Here is a 23,398-nt window from a genome sequence, read left to right on the forward strand (position 1 = left end):
ACACACACACACACACACACACACACACACACACACACACACACACACACACTGGCTCCCACTGGTGTCTGGTGTCTGTCTCTCAGTTTGCTGTAAGATAAACACATTTATTTGGTAAGAACAGCATCAGGTTAACTGAGGACGACTGTATGTAATATAATGTAATATATACTTACATAATGTAATATATATATATATATGTAATGTAATATAGACATAATGTAATATATACTTACACTAAATATTTTTTAACTTATTAAGTATTCTGTCTATTAAAAATAATCCAGAAATATAATAATATTTAAAAATACATAATAATAGTAATACTAACTTAATATATTATTATTATTATTATTATTAACATTTTCTACCATCTATTTTTATTATATTTTACATAACATAATTATTACCTATTATTAGTAGCAGTGTTAAAATAATTATTATAAAATAATGAACGGTTTGTTTTTGTCAGGCCACGGCGCAGATGGAGGGCAGGTTGTGTGACTTCATGCACTCATACTGTCCTGAGAGCGTTCTGCCGCTGGCCGACGGGGTCCTGAGCTTCATCCACCACCAGATCATTGAGCTGTCCAGAGACTGCCTCACCAAATCTAAGGAGGGTCTCATTACGTCCATCTACTTCTTTGAGCTGCAGGAGAACCTGGAGAAACTTCTGGATGACGTGAGTTTATCGTCATTCCTGTCACCTCGTTGAACCCACCCAAAAAACAAAAACACACATTTACTGCAATGTGGAGACGTGATTAAATGTTTGTGTCTCTCAGGCTTACAAGCGGTCAGAAAGTTCAGAGTTGACCTTCGTCACTGAGCTGGTGAAGAAACTCCTCTTCATCATCGCTCGACCTGCTCGACTTTTGGAGTGCTTGGTAAGAAAAGGCTTTCTTTTGCTTGTTCTTTTATCCATTCATCAGATAACATGAAGCTTCAAACCCCTCTGGACACCAACAACACAAGCCTAATGCTTTCCAATTTTCACTCCTACTTCAGAAAAGTATTTTAAACAAGAATCACTGCAAAACACACAAAAGAGCGAGAGTGAGTCGAACCTGCGTGTGCATTAGCATTTAGATTGCGAGCTGTTATCACTGACCTTCTGTGATTCACTGCCTGAAAAACTCATTTGGAAATGTTTCTGTGCTGCTCCAGGATTAAACCACATGAACCATTCATTATCCCTAAACAGAGATGCTCCCAAAATGAGAGTGTGTTCATGTGCTTCAGCAAATTACAAATGTTCAGTTTAATTCAGCTTTAGCTTTAGACTGTCACAGAAACTGAACCCTAGTGCTGATCCTCAGCCAAACAATAATGCAACCTGAACCCTGAACCAAACTGAACTTGTATTGGATTTATGGCTTATATCAGAGTAAAACAACAGGCAGAAAACTATTCCAAAGACCCTAGCAACCTTATAGCAACATTCCAAAAATTAAACCAAACAAACACCTTAGCAACCACATAGCATCATGATGAGAACTAATCCAAACACCCTAGCAACCGCATAGCAACACACTGCAATCTGTTCTAAACTCCTCAGCAATGCTGAAAACTTATCCAAACACCCTAGCAACTGCATAGCAACGCACTGATATCTGTTACAAACATCTCGGCAACTGCATAGATATACAACAACGACCATTCCAAACACCCTAGCAACATTCTGAAAACTAATTCAAACACCTCAGCAACTGCATAGCAACATGATAAAAAACAAATCCAAACACACTAGCAGCCGCATAGCAACAAACTGAAATCTATTCCAAACTCCTTAGCAACTGCATAGCAACGGTGTGAAATCTGTTCCAAACTCTGCAGCAACCGCATAGCAACATTCTAAAACTTAAACAAAACACCACAGCAACTACCCAGCAACACAACGAAAACTTATCCAAACACCCTAGCAACTGCATAGCAACACACTGATATCTGTTACAAACATCTCGGCAACTGCATAGCAACACAACGACAACCATTCCAAACCATTTGCAACATTCTGAAAACTAATCACAAAACAACATGCTCGAACCTAGCAGCCACATAGCGACACACTGAAAGCTGTTCCAAACTCCTCAGCAACCACATAGCAACGTTCTGAAAACTAATCCGAACACCTCAGCAACTGCATAGCAACATGATAAAAAAACTAATCCAAACACTCTAGCAACCACATAGCAACGCAATGAAATCTGTTCCAAACACCTCAGCAACCACATGTCTGCAATGTGCTAAAAACTAAACCAAACACCTCAATAGCAGTATAGTAGCACTAACAGATGTGGCTGACACGTTTTCCAGGAGTTTAACCCTGAAGAGTTCTACCATCTGCTGGAGGCGGCTGAAGATCACGCTAAAGAAGGACACCTGATGAAGACCGATATCCCGCGATACATCATCAGTCAGCTGGGTCTGACCAGAGACCCTCTGGAGGGTGAGAGCTCAGTCACACAGCACTCACAGCGCACTGATCCCAGCACGGCTGATCACCGTCACCTCTGTGTTTCAGAGATGGTCAGTCGAGAGCATTACGACAGCGAGGGACCCGTCACACCGGAGACAGACGACTCTGCAGAGGTATGAACGCACACACACACACACACCGCCCCAGGAAATCCAAAAACAATTGTTTGTCAGTAAACCGTCTGTTACAAGATGATGATAACATCTTGTGCAAGAGTCTAAGGGGATTTTTCTCTTTACCAGGGAAAAATAAAACCCATGAAGCCACCTGGAGAGGCAGATTTCCAGACCATCAAACTTATCAGCAATGGAGCCTACGGGTAAACCAGCACACACACACACACACACACACACACACAGATGTTTGCCTGAATATATAAATGGGTATAGAAGGTTTAAAAGAACAGCATTTATTTGTAACAGAAAATTTGGTAACTTTAAAAGTGCTGTCACTTTGGATACAAACCCATCTACTAAATAAGCAAACACGCGCAGAGGAGCTGAAACACTGATAGAAGATACTGTGTGTTTCTCAGCGCGGTGTATCTGGTCCGCCATCTGGAGACGCGACAGCGCTTTGCTATGAAGAAAATCAACAAACAGAACCTGATTCTGAGGAACCAGATCCAGCAGGCGTTTGTGGAGCGAGACATCTTGACATTCGCAGAGAACCCGTTCGTGGTCAGCATGTTCTGCTCCTTTGAGACCAGAAGACACCTGTGTATGGTCATGGAGTACGTGGAGGGTGAGACAGGCAATATATTCTTTCATTGCCCTTTTAAAGCTGTGTGAGAAATTAAACAGACCCAGAAGAGTCACTATCGGTCAGTAAAGCTATAAAATGAATGTGGAAAGCAGCAAATCATTAGAAAAGTTTGTGTTGGGAATCTTGAGCAAATTCGAGATCTCTTCTGAAACACCCGATGATTACTAGAGTATTTTTCTCAGGAGAAACATCTGAGAAGCAGGAGGCTTTTGTGTAGTAGTATGAGAAACAGCTGAGAAGTTAACAAAATTTCATCTGTGTGTTTCATTTTAGGAGGCGACTGTGCAACACTGCTAAAGAATATTGGAGCATTGCCCGTGGAAATGGCGCGCATGTACTTCGCTGAAACAGTCCTGGCTCTCGAATACATACATAACTATGGAATTGTGCACCGAGATCTCAAACCAGACAAGTAATACGCCACTAACAGTTAAAATAATTCTGAATTACATGTAATGATGTTGGCAGGGAGCATGTCATTTACTAAGTGACTGTGCAAAGTCAATTAAATGATTGCTGGGATTCATTTGCCATCTGTTGGGCAGTGACATACAGCACTTCCTGTGTGAGATTAATGAAATTGTTGAAATCTGTCATTTGGACAGATTGTGTTATATAATTAAACACATGTCAGAAGTGCCACTCAGCTTGAGTGTGTGTTACTGTAGAGACTGTCTCACATCATCTCCGTCTGTCTCTCTCTTTCCGTCAGTCTGCTGATCACATCAATGGGTCACATTAAACTCACTGATTTCGGTTTGTCAAAAATGGGTCTCATGAGTCTCACCACAAATCTGTATGAGGGACACATCGAGAAGGACACCAGGGAGTTCTTGGATAAACAGGTACCAGAAAATACTTACAATATTCTATACTGTACATAATTATGATCAAAACTAGAGTTTTAATGGTGTTGTGTTCCTATTAAATTGCTTTTTTTGTATTGTAACATATGTCATTTTCACATTTATATTTATGGTGAAATGTCCTTGATGGAGTGTTGATGAAGCCTGTAAGCAATGCCTTGGCAACCGCATGGCAACATTCTAAAAATAATTGCAAACACCACCATGCTGAAAACTATTCCAAGCACCTCCAACACCTGAAACTGCAAAACATCGAGCTAAGAATGTTTCCAAACATCTTAGCAACCCCATAGCAAAGCACTGAAAACAGTTCCAAGCAACGGCATTGGAATATGCTAAACCTCAGCAACACCGTAAAAAAGAAGTGAAAACTATTCACAGCGTCTTGGACCCGCCCTGAAAACTAACCCATACTCCACAGCAACCCCATCGCAAAGCACCAAAAACTATTTAAAATGCCTATGAACAATGCTAAAAACTATTCTGAATGTCTCACATAACAACAGACTTAAAACTAATCAAAACACCTAATCAATCCTATAGCAACACACTAAAAACTATTCCGAACACCTACTATGGACACCTTAGCAACTGCATAGGAATGTGCTGAAACTGCATAGAAATGTTCTTTGACTTTTGACCCCAGGTTTGCGGCACCCCAGAGTACATCGCCCCAGAAGTCATCTTGCGACAGGGTTACGGCAAGCCGGTGGACTGGTGGGCCATGGGCATCATCCTCTACGAGTTCCTGGTGGGCTGCGTGCCATTTTTTGGTGACACACCAGAGGAGCTGTTTGGTCAGGTGATCACAGGTAAAGACACGCCTACAATAAAATAATGTATATTTCGCACAGTCAAACAATGTCATGAATCTAAATGAAAAAGATGTACATAATGCAAAATACTGTGTGTGTGTAGATGATATTGCGTGGCCTGAGGATGATGATGCTCTCCCCGCTGACGCACAGCACCTGATCTCATGTCTCCTGCAGACCAACCCGCTGCTCAGACTGGGCACAGGTGACGTCACACACCTCAAGTGACCCAGTGCCACTAAATACACAAGTGTTACAGCTGTTGACTTAGCTTAGAGCTGTATTATATTAATGAGCATTTGATGATTAAAAACGCAAGCCCCTAAACCTACTTTTTGAACTGCGGTCCATTCGTTGACAGCAAAATAAGGGAAAAGGTCCTATAGACTTAAAAACATGACAACAACATAGCGTTGCATCACGCTAGCAACCACTCAGATCCATCTGGCAATCAAATAACTGCACACTTAAAGTCAGAAGAACTCCCATAACAACAACCAGTCAGAGCACCTTATGAACTGGAAGTACAACACCACTCAGAACCACCTAACTGCATAGCATGCATTAAAACACCCCAGCAACAGCATATCTACTTAGAACTCTTTGGAAACCTAGCAACCCATATCAAGTTTGAAATCATGCAGAACCATCAGCAACCACATAGCATAGGGAAAAAACACCATAGCAACCAACTATCTGCACCCTAGAAACTACTCAGAACACCTTTTGTCAGAAACCATGTATCAGCAAAACAGTAAAAAGTGTAAAAGCACTCTGAAGGTTGCCAGGTTTTTTTTAGCAAAAGCCACCAAATCAGTTTTTTTTCTGCTGTTAGTAGTTTGTTCATTGTAATTATTCATTGACTGTCGTTGATCAAATTCCTTTGTTTGCGCAGGTGGAGCCTTCGAGGTGAAGCAGCATCCGTTCTTCTGTGATCTGGACTGGAGCAGCTTGCTCCGACAGAAAGCCGAGTTCATCCCTCATCTGGAGTCAGAGGAGGACACCAGCTACTTCGACAGTGAGTGAAGGATGGATGGTGTGTGCGCTGTTGTCTGATGGTGTGCATTAGTGAGTAACTCATCCATCTGTTTCAGCGCGATCAGAGCGATATCATCACGTTCAATCGTACGATGAGGACGACACCAATGACGACGAGCCAGTGGAGATTCATCGCTTCTCCTCCTGCTCTCCACGCTTCAGCAAGGTTAGCCCCAGATTCAGCTCTTTACACACAACACTGAGGTTTGTGGGTAATATAGCCTGTTCAAGGACTGATCTAGTGCATGTGAATCACAGGTGTACAGCAGCATGGAGCATCTGTCGCAGCTGGAGCACAAACCCGTGGTGACCCGCAGAGAGCCCAAAGCTCACAGAGAAGATCGCAGTAAGAGAGAAAGTCTGGGCAGCGTGACCCTTCGAGACAAGAGCTGGAGAACCGGATCCCCGGAGATGTAAGACTGACCTCCCAGTACAGCCTAGAAACACCTTAGCGACCACCTAGCAACCACAAATAATCTAAAAGTTGTCTAAAATTAGTCAGATTATATTACTTAAACTGTGTAATGCAACACAATTTGTAGCTACAACAGACTACAATTTGTAAGTAATATATCCTGCACTGGCAACCACACAGTACCGCATTTTAAACATCCTAAAACTGCCTAACAATGCAAGGCATGTATTAAAATACCTTAGAAATGCTCAAAACAGCCATTGAGCACTCAGAACAGCATACACTAAAAGCTAAAAGCACCCTAGCAACTACTTGGAACAGCATAGAAACCACCTAGCAACACCTTGGCAACCAGTCACACCACTGTAACAACCTCACAATGACAATATACACATCTAATTTTGATCATTATTAGAATTATTATCAATAACAATGGTTGCCGTAGAGACGTAATCTTCATTAACACCTTCCATTTGTTCTGCTGTCTCTGTAGGAAGCGTTTGTCATGTTCAGAGTCGTCTTTCACCGAATCAGACTCCAGTCCCCCTGGCGCTCGCCGGCGTTTCTCTGCACTGATGGACACGCACCGCTTCGCTTCTACACTAGAGGGAGACGTTGACGGACACACTCGACAAACACCCATGAAAACCAGGGGCTCGTCACTAGAGGGCGCCAGCGTGCCCGTCTGCTCCGGACCGGTGGAGTTCAGCTCTGCAGCATCAGTTGGGCCTCCTGGAGGTGAGGTTTACATATAAGTTTACTGTTGTGTTCCTGGGTGTCACTTGCTCTTTGTGCCTCCCACCGATGGCTCACAAGTTTCACATCTTCCTGTTTCTCAGATAAACACCTGCGGCCTGCTGATGCCTCTGCTGCCGCTGCCGCTCCCGCCGTTCCTCTACACATGCCAGACTCATTTGGGCCCCGTGTCGGAAGCGACCTCGTCTTACGAAGAGCGCGACATCATCAAATTTCCACCGACAGCGAGAAACGCAGCGCGACTCGCTCTGGAACCAAAGTCATAAAATCAGCCTCCGCCACGGCCCTGTCTGTCATCATACCTGCAGGTGAGACCTATATCATTATTATTAGTAATTAATAATTTACATCTACCAATGAAATCACAATCCTCGAACATTAATTGTACTATTTTCTTTTTGGCATGCTTTAAGTTCAATAATAAAAATACATTAACAATAATTAATAACTAATTAAAATACTAAATAAACTGAAAATAAAATTAACAAATCCCATTGAATTTTTCAGGCAGATTTTTAAAGGTGCTGTATGTAGGATTTTGACTCTACTAAATCATAAAAATATTGTAATATGTTTGCAGATATTTATGAAACATACTAAGGTACCATACTTGTTTATTTGAAAAACTATGCTACGCTTTGTTAATGTGCGTTCCGGACCGGAATGTCGGTTTTTGTTTTGGTTTGTGAAACCCGCCCGCTGCCAGTTTACCCAATTGTGTTTCGGAACCACGGGTTGCCAAATGGCGGAAAACACAGCATATTTAATTTCAGTCATGGAAGCTGGCAAATGAAAGGGGTCTGAGCAGGAATCTGGCAACCTGCATGTGCGTCAAGTCTTGAATAGGAGGGGCCAGGTGAAAAAAAACGTCTCCAGTATTTTGAATTTGGAGAGAATTTGGTTCAATCCTACATATAACACCTTTAAGAAATAAGTACATGCACATGAAATACTATAAAGTGTATTTAAGTGTATAGTAAGTCTCTGTAAATGTACTATGTGCAAGTTCAAAAATGCAACTATAAATCAGTTAAAAATAGAGTTCTCTTTTTTGGTTTTTGTATTATTTGTGCATACACTCCATAAAATCATAGTTTACGTTATCTTCAATGTATAATAAAAACATTAATTGTACATAATTTGTGCATTAATTAAAGAATGATTTGTAGCATTATCAAGCATTTGAATGTATGTGGCATTGACATAAGTTTTGTTATATTATGATGTTTGTTTTCTTAGTTGAGCAGCATGGTACGTCACCACTAGCCAGTCCTATGTCTCCTCGATCCATCTCGTCCAATCCCTCGTCTCGTGACTCTTCTCCGAGTCGTGACTACTCACCTACAGTTAATGTCCTGCGCTCACCGATCACCATCCATCGCTCTGGAAAGAAGTATGGCTTCACTTTGCGAGCCATCAGAGTCTACATGGGTGACAGTAACGTCTACAGCGTACATCACATGGTCTGGGTACGGACACATTCTGGAACATTCTTCTCATTTGTAGCTTAAGAAAGTTACATGCCGTGATTGACATAGCTTTCATCCAATCACAGCATGTCGAGTGTGGTGGGCCGGCCCAAGAGGCGGGGCTATGTGCTGGCGACCTCATCACCCATGTGAACGGGGAGTCTGTTCATGGATTGGTGCACACAGAGGTGGTGGAGCTCATTCTGAAGGTACGACACCACTAACACATCTGACTTATTTTCTGGAGATATTCCTCAAATTTAACACGCTGTACTGAATTTTCAGAGTGGCAGCAAAGTGACAGTAACCACCACCCCATTCGAAAACACCTCCATAAAGATTGGACCAGCAAGGAAGCTTAGCTACAAAGCCAAGATGGCCAGACGCAACAAGAGGTCAGCTGCAAAAGATGGTCAAGAGAGGTCAGAAACAGTGATTGCCTTCATATAAATATGCATATCATCTATGTAGATGCTTTAATCAATTGCTTTACTCTTTCTCTGTCTGCAGTAAGAAGCGCAGCTCTCTCTTTCGCAAGATCACAAAACAGTCCAATCTTCTTCACACTAGTCGCAGTCTGTCCTCTCTGAATCGCTCGCTCTCATCTGGAGACAGTCTGCCTGGATCACCGACACACAACCTGTCTGCTCGCTCGCCCACGCAGACGTATCGCTCTCCTCCAGACTCCGCCTACCTCGGTCAGACCTCCTCCTCCCACTGCTTTATTATCTATTAAAAATGCCTGTCAAATGTGGAGTCTCATTGGCTGATTTGGTGGTGTTGTTTATATTTGTTTACAGTTTTAGAAAATTAGTTTTTCTAGAACAGCGTTTTTCTAAATTATAAATTCAACAATATTACTAATAAATAAATAAACAATATTACTTTAAATTACTTGTATTTTTTTAATGTGTAAATAAAACAAGAAATATATATTTACTTTTACTCTTGTATGAAAATGTTAATAATATTGTTATATAAATATATTATTTATTAGCCTATATATGTTATTTCTTATATGTTTACTTGAATTTTGATTCGTTAACTCTGATTGACTGAGATTATGCAAGTATGCAAACGAAGTTGCTAAACAGTGTATCTTTTATACACAATGTATTGCATTATAGCAGTACATTACTCAACAGAGTTAGTGTTTAGTGTTTTTAACTATTCGTGCCTCTTGCATCCGTGCTGGGAATGCCAAGAGTACATGAGTATTACTCATAATGTGTCTCAGAATCCACTGTCTCTGAAGACCAAGTTTCTTGCTAGAAACATTTTTTTCTTTTAAATATTTATATACATATATAATGCATGACATAAAAGTATGATTTAGGCCTAAGTTTTCAACTAGCTGAACAATTTGAATAGTTTTATATATGTGCAAATATCTGGTTACAAAACAGCGCCTTTCTAGAGAGCAAAAAGCGATTTCAGTTCGACCTACTGATGATAACATTTCTGACACATACGGTCCCTCTTTCCTTTCCAGAAGATGAGCAATGAAATGACCTTAATTAGCCTTTGATATTTCAGTCAGTGTTAGATTTTTTGAATGATTATGTGCATGATTTTATGTTTCTTTGAGGTTCTGACCCATTCTGTCCTTGTCCTCTCAGGCACCTCGTCCCAGAGCAGCTCACCCGCGTCCAGCACGCCAAACTCGCCTGCGACATCGCAGCACATGCGGCCAAGCTCTCTTTACGGTCTCTCGCCCAAACTCCACCGGCAGTACCGTTCAGCTCGCTGCAAATCTGCCGGGAACATTCCTCTGTCTCCACTGGCCCACACGCCATCCCCTACTTCATCTTCCCCGCCGCCCATCGCTGGACATACTGTAGGCAGCTCCAACACCACCCAAGCCTTCCCTGCCAAGCTCCACGCCTCTCCTCCAATTACACGCCCCCGACCCAAGAGCGCAGAACCGCCCCGTTCACCTCTCCTACAAAGGGTGCAATCAACCGAGAAGCTTGGGCCGCCCCCTCCACCTACATTTCCATCATCCACATCTTCTGTGGGCTCAGACAGAAAAGGTGGACTTTGCGTGTCCATGAGGAAGCATGGTTTGGAGGTTGTGCATGCAGAATACCGCCGGGAGTCATTCCACTGTGAACATGCCCTCCAGAGCTTGATGGAAATTGAGGGCGAAAACACACCCGGTGCTCCGCCGTCTCCACCCGACCAGATGACAACACAAACAATGAGTCCAGTGAGGCACCTCGGCAGACAGGTCTCGACAGCTGGACAAGAATCAGAGGGGAAAGTGAGGCAGCCTGATTTAACTGAAGCAGTTTTAAGGACTGCGCTAAAAACCCAACCAGTAGCAACCACCTTGGATCCTAAATCCTCAACCCAGTTTGGTGAGCCACCTCAGAAGGAAAAAGTGGCCTCCAAATCTGAGTCTTCTCAAATTGTCTCGACAGCGAAGGAGGCAGCCAGGGATGTGGGAAAAATCGAATCACTTTATGCAATGGGATCTGGTCCCAAGGTCCCAGAACGACTGCCAGATGTCCAGAGCTCTGGAGCACAGGAACTCCATAGCCTTCAAACTGATGGTTCTAAAGGGCTGGAAAAAGGCAAAGAGATGGGAAAGATCCCAGTGAATGAGAAAACTGCAAAGACAATGGCTCTTGATGCAAGCAAGTCAAGTAAAGGACCTTTGAATATTGAGGGGACTCGGCCTAGTTCTGTTGGGACAACGAAAGTCTCAGAAGCAGTTCCTGCCCAGTCCAAAACTATTGAAGAACGGGTTCAAACCCCATCAGTGTCAGCCAGAGTCCCTCAAGAGGAAAAATGTCGCCTGGAAGCGGCTGAAGAGTCCCCGGCCTCTCCGTCCCCAACCCCTAGATCGCCTTGCACAAGCAAATCACGTGCCATATCTCCCGGTGACAGGTCAAGTTTTGTGACGCAGCTCACCAGTGTGGCAAAAACCGTGCTCGGGCCAATGAAGTTGGGCTCTCAGGATGGTGGAAAGGCTAAGGACAGCTCCAAAACCAACGAGGACAAACGAGCCGCTACGTTGGGAAAGTCTGAAGCCTCATCTGGGAGTCGTCGTGGGTTGACGGGAACATGGCCCGGTCCTGGATCATCAAAGCCTGAAAAGGCATCAAAGAGCTCTTCCAAGCATTCTTAATATTCTTAACAGGAATATTCTGTTTGGAACATTAAATGCAATGTGTTCCCAATAATTGCCCTGTTGACTATTAAAAAAAAACTCTACAGCCATTAAACCAACATATAAACAGAACAAAAAAAGTAAAGTAAAGGTGCTTCAAAATGACTGTTGTTAAATATGTTTGTTTGTGCATATGTCGTAAGAATATATCCACCATCATATGTGGATGTAGAATAAAGCAGTATGTCTCTCTAGATGCATGTTACATGTATATTGTGAATAGAAGAGTCAAAAAAAAAGATATGAAAAATGAAAGACCTAATGCTAGTGAACACTGCACATCAATCATTCCTGCCCGGCCTGTAGAGGGCATGACATGTCATCCATCACCATATCGACCAATCAGTTTGCCAGATTTAGAAAGGAGAGGTAGTTAAAGTGTTTACCTAGTGACCAACGCCATTGAACTAAGCGATCTCAGTCCAGTACCTCAGCTATACTGTTAAAATGCCAACAGCAGTGCTGTAATAGAGGCATCAGATTGCCTAACTAGAGGTTTAGGAGGGTTACACTGGCAGAAAAGGGAAATGATTGTTGCACAAGGACAGAACTGTGTATAAGTGCTTGTTTCTGCTGTCTTAATTACATTTGCACTGGAAATGCCCAGTAAAAGTCAACATGAAATCAATTTACTTTCCTAATGGATTGCTATTTTATTTAATTTGCATCCACTCTGACTAAGATCTGTAGTAAAATACCTACTTAATAGGAAATGCAGTCTTTTCTACTGACTACTTCATTGAGAAATTGAATGCCAATTAGCAAAATGGCAGTAATAGCACATAAACACAGAATTGGAAAGGAAGCATGACCGTTATGGAAGTAAATTGGGTTGAGGATGTCATTTCATGTTGACTTTCATGTGGATGAATTGAATTATCTTTGGAAAGAAGTAGAAGAGAGTATATATAGTTTTAATTTGCTACTCTGAGACTGGAGGGAAAACCTCAAGAATGGCATTGCTATGAAATAATATTGAGATTATTAGATGAACTCGGGTCACTATGATGTCATCGTGTTAGATTATATATATATATATATATATTATAGGTCAGTAAATGCACTGTGGACTATACACTTGAATTCTTACAAATCTGAAGAAGCCTGAATTATTCTTTAGTATATGCAGAAGAGTTTGTGAAGTATGAGGCGGTCCATATGTAGATGTTTCATTTTAACCCATTCAGGGCTTTTAATTCACTTTTGCTACATTGTTTCCAACTTTTATAGGAATTTATTACGTAGTAGGTTGACATTGTCTAGTGGTCTGCGAAAGATAAATCGATGTTCTGGAAGTGGCTTCATGTTACATGTGGAACTGATCCAATCTGTTTACACTTTAAATCACACGGTCACTCTCGCGTTTGTGTGAACGTCCTTTGGAGAGTCTGTGTAGTGAATCTAGCGATGTCTTAGGAGTGTTTGGTGCCACATTAATGCAATGATTTTCTTCCAAATCAGCTGATCCTTGATCCCTGATTGACTGTCTTTTGCCAGTAGAGGACTTTACACTTTACCCAAATATATTAACCCACATATTTTCTTTGGTATTACCATTTTTTTGACATTGTACCATAATAATACAATTGTTTTGGACATGCACCTTGAATATACATGGATACGTTAACGATACAGTGGTATCTATGATCCATTGTATATATCAGATACGGTAATACCGCAATACTTTTTGTGAGGATGTCATCTTTTATAAGTATATTAATATTTTGGGTAGGGTGTATATGCCCTTATTGTGTTTTCTGATTGGTTTGTGCTGTGAAGTGTGTGTATGTAGGATAGATTACGTCAGTGTTTAGATTCTGTAGGCATAGCGTTTGCCTGAGACACCGTTACTCACACAACGAGTACAAGCAATGTTACAGAATGCACTTTATTGATTTATCTCTTTGTATTTATTTGTTTAGAACTTTATTTGAACGATTTTCGCCCTGTTTGATTATTAAAAATCGTGCTGCTTTGCATAAATCTTCCTCAAACTGTTTTACCTGTGAATTGTTTTGTATATTTACTTCTTATATCATTGTTTATTTAAAGTTTTTTTATGATTTCTCACCTCAGGCAATGTTATAAACTAATGCAATTCAAAAAAAAAAAATATTAATAATAAAGTGCAGTAATAATAAAGCCAATTGTTTGTTGTTGGGTTTTTGTTGGTGTTGTTGGCTGCCGTTTTGCATGTGTTTGTAGATAAATTCTTAAATGATAAAATAGTTTATCAGCTTACACCGTTCAACAATACATCGAAATCATCTTCCATTGCGATACGTCTAGATATTCACAGCGAAAGGTAACACTTCCGAAATCTCTGTGTAAACAAGGAGCAAGTGATGTGGGTCCATGAAAACGTGTGTGTGCATTATACATAAGTTATTAATCATTTTAAAGCAATAAACCAGCTTTTAGAAGCATTTAGAAGCAGATCAAGCTAAAAAAAACACAGCATCTACAAAATTTACTAGCATTTTAGAAGCTAAAAATCCCTCTGACTTAGAAAATAAAAACAACGACAATCAGAGACATTGCCATGTTATTTGTTTACACCTGAAACTGCAATATATGTATTAATACATGAATTCCAATCCGAAAATATAGGCTACTATCGGGCTGTGTCCGACCAAATGCAGCATTTAAGTAAATAAAACACCTCAGCTTTAATAATACGTTTAGATATGATTACAAGTCAGGTGTATATCAAAAAGATGGAAACTGTGGTATTAAAAACACTCAACAATGAGATTCCTTCAATTGCAAGCAGAGGTCGCTCTTCTGCTATATTGATTCTCACCACAGAGACTCTTGTACAAGTGCTCAAAACTAGACACTTCAGAGGGCCCTTCGGAACGAGGGCTTAGATTGGTTTAACTGACGGACACTTCGGGCCCTCGTGATCCTTTACTTGATAACAGCACCTCCGTATGGGCACGGGATGATGATGGTGCAGAAGGACACTTTAAGAAACCCCTACACCCTCCTACCCTTAGAAGCTCTCGCTCAATATGGCTGAAAATCTATGCCATTAATAGCTTCATTGATGCTGGTGCGCACGGTTAATCACTTTCACAAGTATATATATATATATATATATATATATATATATATATATATATATATATATATATATATATATATATATATAGCGAATTATCCAGTAAAGTAAACAGGTAAGTTTGTTTTCTGACAGGAAACACCAACTCCACATTTAGTTCGACAGCCTTCACAGCCTTTTAGTAACTGTTTACTACGCAAGTGCTGCTAGCTGAAACTATGCCGCACAAAATAAACAGAAAAAGCTTTTTTAAATAGGATGATTAATAAAAATACAACAGACTGAGGAAAATGCGAGACATTTACACGATATTCAACGACTCTTGACTTCGTCTGTGAAGCTGACTACTATCTTAGGAAGGCCTCTCAGCTGTTCAAAGCTAGCTAACTTTTCATGTTCAAAAATAAAATATGTTCTCAGACTGACTGATTTGCAAGTTTAAATCTCATAAACTGCATGTATAATTCACCTCAGACTGTTTTCAAGAAGGTCTGCCACCGATTTTACCTCCATATTGTGACATACTTCGGAGAGAAGCAGATTATTGAATGAGGAAACTAGCGGACGTCAGTTGTTTTTTTTTCTACCGCGTAAAGTAGACGTTTTAATTCAAAAATGAACACTGACGGTTGGAAGGGCGTGGCTAAGGATGTCACGCTCGCGACCAGCTGATGTTAATATGAAGACAGACTTGGGACTTACATGGATGAAATGTTCAACGCCAAAATAGCAATGCAAGCTTCTCACAAGAAGAGAAAACGGTCCGAATGCGTGTGTGGAATAAAACTTGCGCTGTTTGGGCCAAGTCAAATGAATAAATATAGATTTTTATATATGATCTGACGTTTTTCTCACACCATTTTTTTTTTTAAAGAGTTTATATTATGTTCAAGCGATTATAGTGACATAAAACAGCAACGACTCCATAAGGCGCGCTTTTATCCGTTATTATTAATGCGCAAACGTGTATGCGCGCTCTTGGCACGTCTAAATCATAGGCTAGTTTCGCTGGAACACGGTTCAGTATACATTGCAGTCAAAATTAGTTTACCGTTTCATAACGGATTCTCGCCGAAGAGGCGTGTTTTGGAAAAGTTTGTGAGCGTTCACTTTAAAGAACGTTCAGTTTGTAACGAACATCCGCTTTGATGTTCTTGCTAAGCAGGCTGTTTTTGCAAATACAGAACAGTATGTTTACGTCGATCTCGAATTTGTTATAGTTTAAAAATAATTACTCGAAACTAAAAAGCAATCAATGGAAAATGTATATTTTTTTAAATATAAAAGAGGTATTGACTCGGAGAAGGTGGTGGCTTTGGAGATGAGACTGAGAGACACTGATCTAAAAGACTAATATGACTGAATCAGACAGAGATCACGGACAGATGTGAAGCTCGTATGCTTTGTAGAAAATAAATTGAATGCAATTTAAACTGTTGCTTTTCTATGAAAGTATGCCACATGTAGACTTCTGGTAAAACAATTTCCCCACAAAGACGTGTTTGCCACGCCATTTCATTTGTTATTACGTTAAGCAGGCCGTATAAGCAGTCACGTAGATTGATTAAAAACATGCCACTGCCGGAGGATATTGTGTAGATTTAAATGTCCAGATAGATGACACAGGAGCGTTTAATGTTGGCTGGTAGAAGAAGAGAAAATATACGTAGGCCTATCTGGGAACTATGAGCGGAAGGCAGAGAGATCCATTAGCACAAGAGAAACAAACATTGAAGATGATTCAAGATGTACAGAGATGCAGGACTTGACGTCAATAAAGCAATGGAGGGGAAAAATAGAAAGGGAAAAAAAAATCAGTAATTAAATAACACTGCGTGTCGGCTATTGCATCTGACATTAACTGACCTCTCATGAAGCGCTCCTGCGCAGAATATTTAAAACGTACAAAAGTAGGCAGACGGCAAATACGCCACTTCATCTCTGCTCTTAAAACACACACATACATAACAGACATATATAGTGTTTGAGGAAAGAGAACGCTGTGCTGTTCAATCATCTGCTATGTTTTTACTCTCGTTTGATGGCAACATTTAACCTGTAGACATAAAATACGTTAAGTTCAATCAAATAATGAAAAGGTGACTCTTAAAATGGATGGAGAATAATAGGATTTATTTTAAAAGAGAATGTAGGAGATATATATACACACACATATATACATAAAAATACATATATATGTATGCACATCAACATATGCTGACATATACAATACCATCAAAGTACAACAAATAGCTAACAGTGATGATACAAAAACAAAAAGGTCAGGAAACAGCAAAACAATAATCCAACAGTATAACTGCATAATTCAGTCATGCTGCTATGCATGCTGGGAACTCACAAAGCCTTCTACATTCAGACACTTCTTTGTTCAGACAACTAAGTTAGTTTGTTGGTCTGACAAAGGTTGTTTTTTATAGTACAGTTAGCATTTTTTAGTATTTGAGATTTAAAAGACTTAGTTCCATTTTTTTTTTTGCTGTGAACGGTTGAAAATGATATTTATAATAAAGAAAACCGGCACACAGCCTTAATACCAGGAGACAGACTATTCACAATACATAGAAAAAATAGATAAATAAATAACGGTGCATTTGCCAGCTCACCTAACAGGTGAAAAAACTGGCTAATTGATTTCAACAACAAAATATTAAGTTCTGTACATAACTAATTTAACACGAAAAAGGGTTTCAACACTGTGTTACTGCACAAAGTTCACAGCACACCACAAAGACAACTACAACTCTTCCCTCTCTCTCCTCCGAACTCCTGTGTCCCGCCATTTCAAAAGATGCCGGATTTCCAGGAACGAATCAATAGAGGGTATGTACATGACATCATCAGCTGGAGTGAGTGTGGCCCCGCCCACTAAGAGGCAAAAAGACTGAGTGACGGCATTAGTGTGCAGCATGAAATCTACAAAAACACGTCTAAAATGTTAAAAAGTTGTGCAGTCAACAAGGCTTTTGTAGGCTTTTGAACTTTCCTTGGTGTACTTCCTCAGCGGCGTACGTATATATGGCGGGAAATATATACGGCGTCCACTGCTCGTTTGGCAGGTTGTTAGGGCTACTGTCAAGTCCAACTAAATTTAATTTAAGCTGATCATTTGCAGTTATACTGGCAGCTGCTGTTATTACGGCCTGCCATTTTTTCTGAACGTTTCGCCACTCGGGGGGCGTGTACCTGATTGTTCACGTGGGACAATGACGTCAATTCATACCCTCTATAGATGCGTCTTCGGACGTCCACTAAGGGCGCAGTCTCCTAATAGCGAGAGAGAGAGAAATCAACTATGTCTCCGTACGTAACATCTATTTATCTACAGCATATATATATTTTCAGTGTCTTTTGATTGTCACGATTTTAAAATGGTCCTGATTTCTCAAGGTTTTCCATGCCTTTATGAATTGTGACTTGATTTTAACTTCACCTCAGTGGACAATCTTTTAAATTCATACTGATTATTTTACACTTTGATTGATATCCGTCAATTGCCAAATTAATAAATGAGCATTTTTTAAATGTAATTAATATAACAGCAATGCGTTCGTCTTGAAGAGGCGCCGCGGCGACCGATCGTTGTTTGACATCAAAGTATCAAGAGCTGATGGTTCCTTATGCTTTTTATTATCGCTCTCGAGGTACTTTGATGTCACACACCGAAGTCATACACTGCTTCAAGTCAAACACGCTTCAGCTGTATCCCAAATCGCCCCCTATACCCTCAAATAGTGTACAGCCATTTTAAGTGTTGTCCAAAGCAATGGTGGACACACTCGAGTGCATTCAATCCCACAATGCACCGCAAAAAAGAGTCCGCAATCGATTTACTCTCAAAGGCTGTGTGAGTTGAGTGCAGTGATTATCAAATTGTTTAGCTGGTTCATGTATAAGTGCACTGAATGAGGAATAGTCTGTCGTGCTGGATATCAGTCATGTGATCATCTGCGGCCCAATCACAGACATTCAGCTCAACAGCACTTTTGACTTGATTTAAATCTAATATCGAAACGTGACGAGTTATTTACCAATTGGTGGTAAGATCCTCAGAGAGGATGAACAACAGAAGAACGGCAAGATGGTGTCGGTGAAGGTGGTTGTGATTGTGTGTAGATGTGTGTTAGTAGCAGGATCAGAGAAAGACAGCGTTCCTCCTTCATAGTCCAGACACACTCTCACACAGTCGAGATCCTGTTTAATACCAAAACTAGTGAGTGTAGACATTCTGTTCTGCACATACCACGCATTACTGTCAAAGAACACACACCCTTTCCTTTCGTTCGATGCTGTAGTTACTCCAAGTATCCACCATCGATTCTCTTTGACCTCCACGTCCCAGAAGTGTGTTCCTGAGTTAAAACCCTGTGAGCCCAGGACACAGTAATATTTATCAAATCTCTCAGGATTATCAGGAAGAGGTTGTTCGTGCTCCATGAATCTCACGCTGGTCAGATCTTCAGACACGACGAGACGTGGATGAGCTGTGTTTGGATCCAGAGTCACAGGAGCTGAAGAGACACATCAACAGATGTTCGTAAAATGACCAAAAGTCATCCCAACACAGATTATCAAACACATCAGACATTTTCCTTATTGGTATTTTTTTATTATCAGTGCTGAATGGCATCGGACACAAACGCTGAATGCGTAACTCAAACATTTGTGTCCATCGAGACGGGCAGTTATTTTGGAAGAGTTCGAAAAAGAATCAGTCGCTAAAGGAGTCAAAAATTAGTGTTTTCTGCATCATCCGATCGCGTTTATTCAACTCGGTCACACTGTTTGTGTGTTTGCATATCTGCGGTGTTTCACATACAAATCTGTCTTCGATTCGTTGGTAAGATTTTATTGAAAGTGTTGTTTATCACGTGACGATAAATGAAATACACTGCGTTTTCTGACAACTGGCAACACGGGGGGCCTAAATACAATATGGGGAGATTGTTCCAGACACACAGGTTGGCTTGTTATGAATACTTGAATTAATTGCTGATTGGTAAATCATAACAGTTTACTTGAAAATATAAGTATGATTTTTAAGAACACAATTTCCGAGATTCTATCGTAATCATTTTTTGAATCGGTTAATTTAAGATTGTACATTAGTAATAATTTTGGGAATGCCGTCACACCCCTGAACTCTTCGGTTGCGTTTCATTCGGTTTCTGTTTAGTTCCTGTTTGCCCATATTTGGTTTTGTTCCTGTTTTCATTAGTTCATTAGTCTATCATCAGTTAAACCCCAGCACCTGTCTTTCCCTCGTTATCTGCAGTACTTAAGTTTTCCCTCATCCAGAAATAAATGTTGTATCTGTGTTAACTCTGTGTCTTATTGGAAATGCATAAATATACTTAGTTACTGGATTATCTTTATCTTCATCGCCTTAATTATACCTGATGAACTCTATAGACTCTAAATAGTTATTCTAGTAATGCCATTATAATGCAAAGTCTTTGAAAAACTAGAAATGCATGATGAAGTTCCTTGAGAACAAAATTTAATTTGATGCTTAGTGTTTCAATGGTGCTTCAGTTTCTTTTCTCTTTTGCACTGTTTAATCTGTTGTTCTTGAGAAGATGAAGAAATGACACCTGACAACAAAAAATAATATTCATTATAGAGCTAGTATGGTCTTCACTCACTTATAAATACGTGCTTCAATCTACAAATGTACACCTAAAACTCTGAGACTCACTGTTCTGGACAGTGTCCTCCATCTCCCTCCGGTCTCTGAAGGACAGGTTGCCCAAGTATCGTGGAACATGAATCAAAGCTCCTGAAGGTGTCTGTGGATCCGGCTGTGATGAGATCTGGACTCTGGAAGAAGATTCAGGGTCAGAACTGAAGTGGAATTGACAGAAGCAGTGAGTCCAGAAACACCAGCAGATCACTCCAGTTTCTTTTGAGATTGGAAACTCCTGCAAAACAAACACGACGTTCATCTTCAACTCAATCAATCAATCAATCAATCAATGATCTGAAATCAGACCTTCAGAAAGCAGATGTCATTGTCTTTTATCATGTCATCCGTGTCTTTGATTGTGTCTGAAACAGTTGAGACGTGCCTGCTGAGCTTCAGCTTCTCCTTTATCGTCGTCTGCTCCTCTTCCTCCCTCAGTTCAGTGATTGTAGCTTCTTCACCTTTCGCTTGACACTGAAATCAATCACATTCACTTCAATCATCTCAATCAACACACATGAACACTTCACATCATTATTAACTGAAATAAACTCGGATACTGACATATTAGAGATACTAAATACGACAAGGAGTTCCATTCACAAAAAATGTAAATAATTGTTATAATATTTTTTAAAAGGAAAAAAATAAGTTAATATCAATCGAACTGTGTTTGGGTTATTTTACTAAGGTAAAAAAAAATTAAAGCTTACTAATAAATACAACACAAAACATGATAACATAATGAAAACATGGTTTTTGCAAATCTAACAAAACCAAAAATATATACTTTTCATATCCTACCTGTCATTCACAAAAGTAATGAACTGGAATCCACATATTGAATATTGATAACCATAACTGTATTTGATTCTGTGGCTGCAATGATTCAATTTCTGTTTCCTCACCTTGATTTGTTTTTCATTGTGTTTAAGTTTCTGCCATAAAGTCTTCACTGCTGTAATGAAGTCCTGCCTAGAATTTATATATATATATATATATAAACATATACATACACACACACACACACACACACACACATATATATATATATATATATATATATATATATATATATATATATAAAGAATCCAACACACACAGTCTGTTTGTCCTCCACAGAAGCGTTTCTCACTGAAAACCTCTTACCTTTAGATGCCACAAGTTTTTTAGATGATCTCTTGAGGATCTTCTTCTGCAGACAGGACAGTCCTGAGTTTTAGAGGCACTCCAGAACTGCTGAAGACACTCTTTACACACACTGTGACTACATGATAAAACAACAGGATCCTTAAAGACTTCACAACACACGGTGCAGGGAAAATCATCTTCTGACAGTGAAGCCGTTGTCACTGAGTAACCTCCAGCCATCTAAACTTTACTTTCACTTCACAAGTAAGACGGTTTAACAAAAATTAATCACCTTGAGATCCACAAAGATCCGCTGTCTGCTTGGAAACCAATTCCTCAAAACTCCTTCTTTGATGTTTCTCTTCCTTCTCCACTGAACGCTTTTCTCAAGAGAAGAGAGAGTCGACGTAAAAGAGAGGAGAAGGAGCTCTTATAGGTTAGTGATGTAAAAGGGAGGGGTTTTCTCTTTTGCTCTTCATTTGTCACAAATAGAGTTTCTCCAGTCTGTCGTGATCAAAACCCAATGATCAACACATGTCTGCTTACGGAGACATGAACAGAAAAGACTGATCAAGTGAGTTACTTCAGATCTGATTCAGAGCTAGATGCGTGTTATGACCGGGCTGTTTTCTCTGTTATGTGTGAGATACTCAAAATCTTGTAGTGCTCTGTAATGAAAGAAAAACTGAATCTGACCTAATCTAAAAAAAGACCTGACATATTATCTTCATAATGACATTGCAACACTTGATTTTATGTCAAACATGTGTTGGAAAGCTTTTTTTAAAGGATGTGGGTAGATTGCGTTGTTAGACAGAGGAGGATTATTGCTCAAATGATCACAAGCTCATATATGCAATATTGAAAAATGTAACTTCTGCTATTGACTATAAATATGCCCTGCCTTTTGAATAAACTTTGAGTCTAGTTTGAACTGCAGTCTTTATATATGTGTGTGTGTGTGTGTGTGTGTGTGTGTGTGTGCCATTCTTGGCTCCCGGGTTCTTGTTTTCTCTGCTCTGTAGCCAAAGCTTAAAACCAAATCTCTGACTCAGATCTCGAAGACCTCTCCACAAATGAATTGTAACACTGCCGTCTCTGTCCAGACCGCTGAATGGATGCTAATACAGCTTAATTGTCTACTAAATATTGAAGTTGATTATTACTTTTTGTTTATACTACGGAGCAATGGAATGCTGAAAGTGTGCAATTATTGTCATGGAAACGCATGTCGAATGCCTTCTTTAACTTCCACGCCACGAAACTGGCCAAACTAATAATATAGTAATCATTTGATAAAAACTCGATTCTATGTTTTGCTACAAAATTCTGTTTTACTGTGTACTGTTTCCATGGCAACGCGCCACGCTTGTCCCGCGACTAACCGCAATCACAATAAAGCCGTAGGCCAGATGGGTCGCTTTTATTTATATTTTCCTTATTTATTTAAATAATTCATGAACTTGCTCGCCATGTCATGAACAAACAGATATTCCGATTGACAAATATGTGTAAACGACTGTGTCTTGTCTTGTCGTCATGGCGCCAATTAATTGGTTTTTCCCGAAAGTGGCCAGTGAACCGGGTATAGAGTAGAGTAAGACACTATGTGTATGCGATATGAATAAAACACGCTGGCGTATTAAATTTTAATGGATTGCTATTGTTGCTTCCATAGACTTCTGTGTATTTTGCAAGCTCTAAATGTATTGTCTTGCTAGTAT

General features: G+C 40.0%; 3 protein-coding genes across 8 annotated transcripts in view; 2 read left to right on the plus strand and 1 right to left on the minus strand.

The window, feature by feature from the left end:
• Positions 1–12,833, plus strand: part of mast1b (microtubule associated serine/threonine kinase 1b) — a 25,524-nt gene extending 12,691 nt beyond the window's left edge. The window contains exons 8-27 of the mRNA XM_043235017.1: positions 473–682; positions 786–887; positions 2,317–2,449; positions 2,525–2,592; positions 2,722–2,798; positions 3,015–3,223; positions 3,518–3,656; positions 3,957–4,089; positions 4,757–4,922; positions 5,029–5,130; positions 5,821–5,943; positions 6,020–6,129; positions 6,222–6,376; positions 6,872–7,116; positions 7,218–7,442; positions 8,374–8,603; positions 8,690–8,812; positions 8,889–9,025; positions 9,114–9,301; positions 10,223–12,833. Coding sequence (XP_043090952.1) covers positions 473–682; positions 786–887; positions 2,317–2,449; positions 2,525–2,592; positions 2,722–2,798; positions 3,015–3,223; positions 3,518–3,656; positions 3,957–4,089; positions 4,757–4,922; positions 5,029–5,130; positions 5,821–5,943; positions 6,020–6,129; positions 6,222–6,376; positions 6,872–7,116; positions 7,218–7,442; positions 8,374–8,603; positions 8,690–8,812; positions 8,889–9,025; positions 9,114–9,301; positions 10,223–11,736 — 4,389 coding nt within the window. The 3' untranslated portion in view covers positions 11,737–12,833. The remainder of the gene's footprint in view (positions 1–472; positions 683–785; positions 888–2,316; positions 2,450–2,524; positions 2,593–2,721; positions 2,799–3,014; positions 3,224–3,517; positions 3,657–3,956; positions 4,090–4,756; positions 4,923–5,028; positions 5,131–5,820; positions 5,944–6,019; positions 6,130–6,221; positions 6,377–6,871; positions 7,117–7,217; positions 7,443–8,373; positions 8,604–8,689; positions 8,813–8,888; positions 9,026–9,113; positions 9,302–10,222) is intronic.
• Positions 1–23,398, plus strand: part of LOC122341572 (tripartite motif-containing protein 16-like) — a 341,738-nt gene that overhangs the window by 112,391 nt on the left and 205,949 nt on the right. The gene's annotated exons all lie outside the window — the stretch shown is intronic.
• LOC122341591 (zinc-binding protein A33-like) lies at positions 16,963–22,065 on the minus strand. Of its 6 annotated transcripts, none has more exons than XR_006250471.1 (7): positions 21,967–22,059; positions 21,693–21,810; positions 21,452–21,518; positions 20,853–21,017; positions 20,559–20,781; positions 19,131–20,454; positions 16,963–19,054 (listed from the first exon to the last, which is right to left on the minus strand). XR_006250471.1 is itself a non-coding variant. In XM_043235050.1 (7 exons), exons 4-7 carry the CDS (start codon positions 20,883–20,885, stop codon positions 18,087–18,089), a joined length of 777 nt encoding a protein of 258 aa, XP_043090985.1. In that variant the 5' UTR covers positions 20,886–21,017; positions 21,452–21,518; positions 21,693–21,810; positions 21,967–22,065; the 3' UTR covers positions 16,963–18,086. The 6 variants fall into 6 exon arrangements, 5 of the variants coding, with proteins under 5 accessions (XP_043090985.1, XP_043090986.1, XP_043090990.1 ...); XM_043235050.1 differs by having other exon boundaries at positions 16,963–18,127; positions 18,892–19,371; positions 21,967–22,065; XM_043235051.1 differs by having other exon boundaries at positions 16,963–18,127; positions 18,892–19,371; positions 21,693–21,738.

This window comes from Puntigrus tetrazona, chromosome 3 (genome assembly GCF_018831695.1).
Source record: "Puntigrus tetrazona isolate hp1 chromosome 3, ASM1883169v1, whole genome shotgun sequence".
NCBI classification, from domain to species: domain Eukaryota; kingdom Metazoa; phylum Chordata; class Actinopteri; order Cypriniformes; family Cyprinidae; genus Puntigrus; species Puntigrus tetrazona.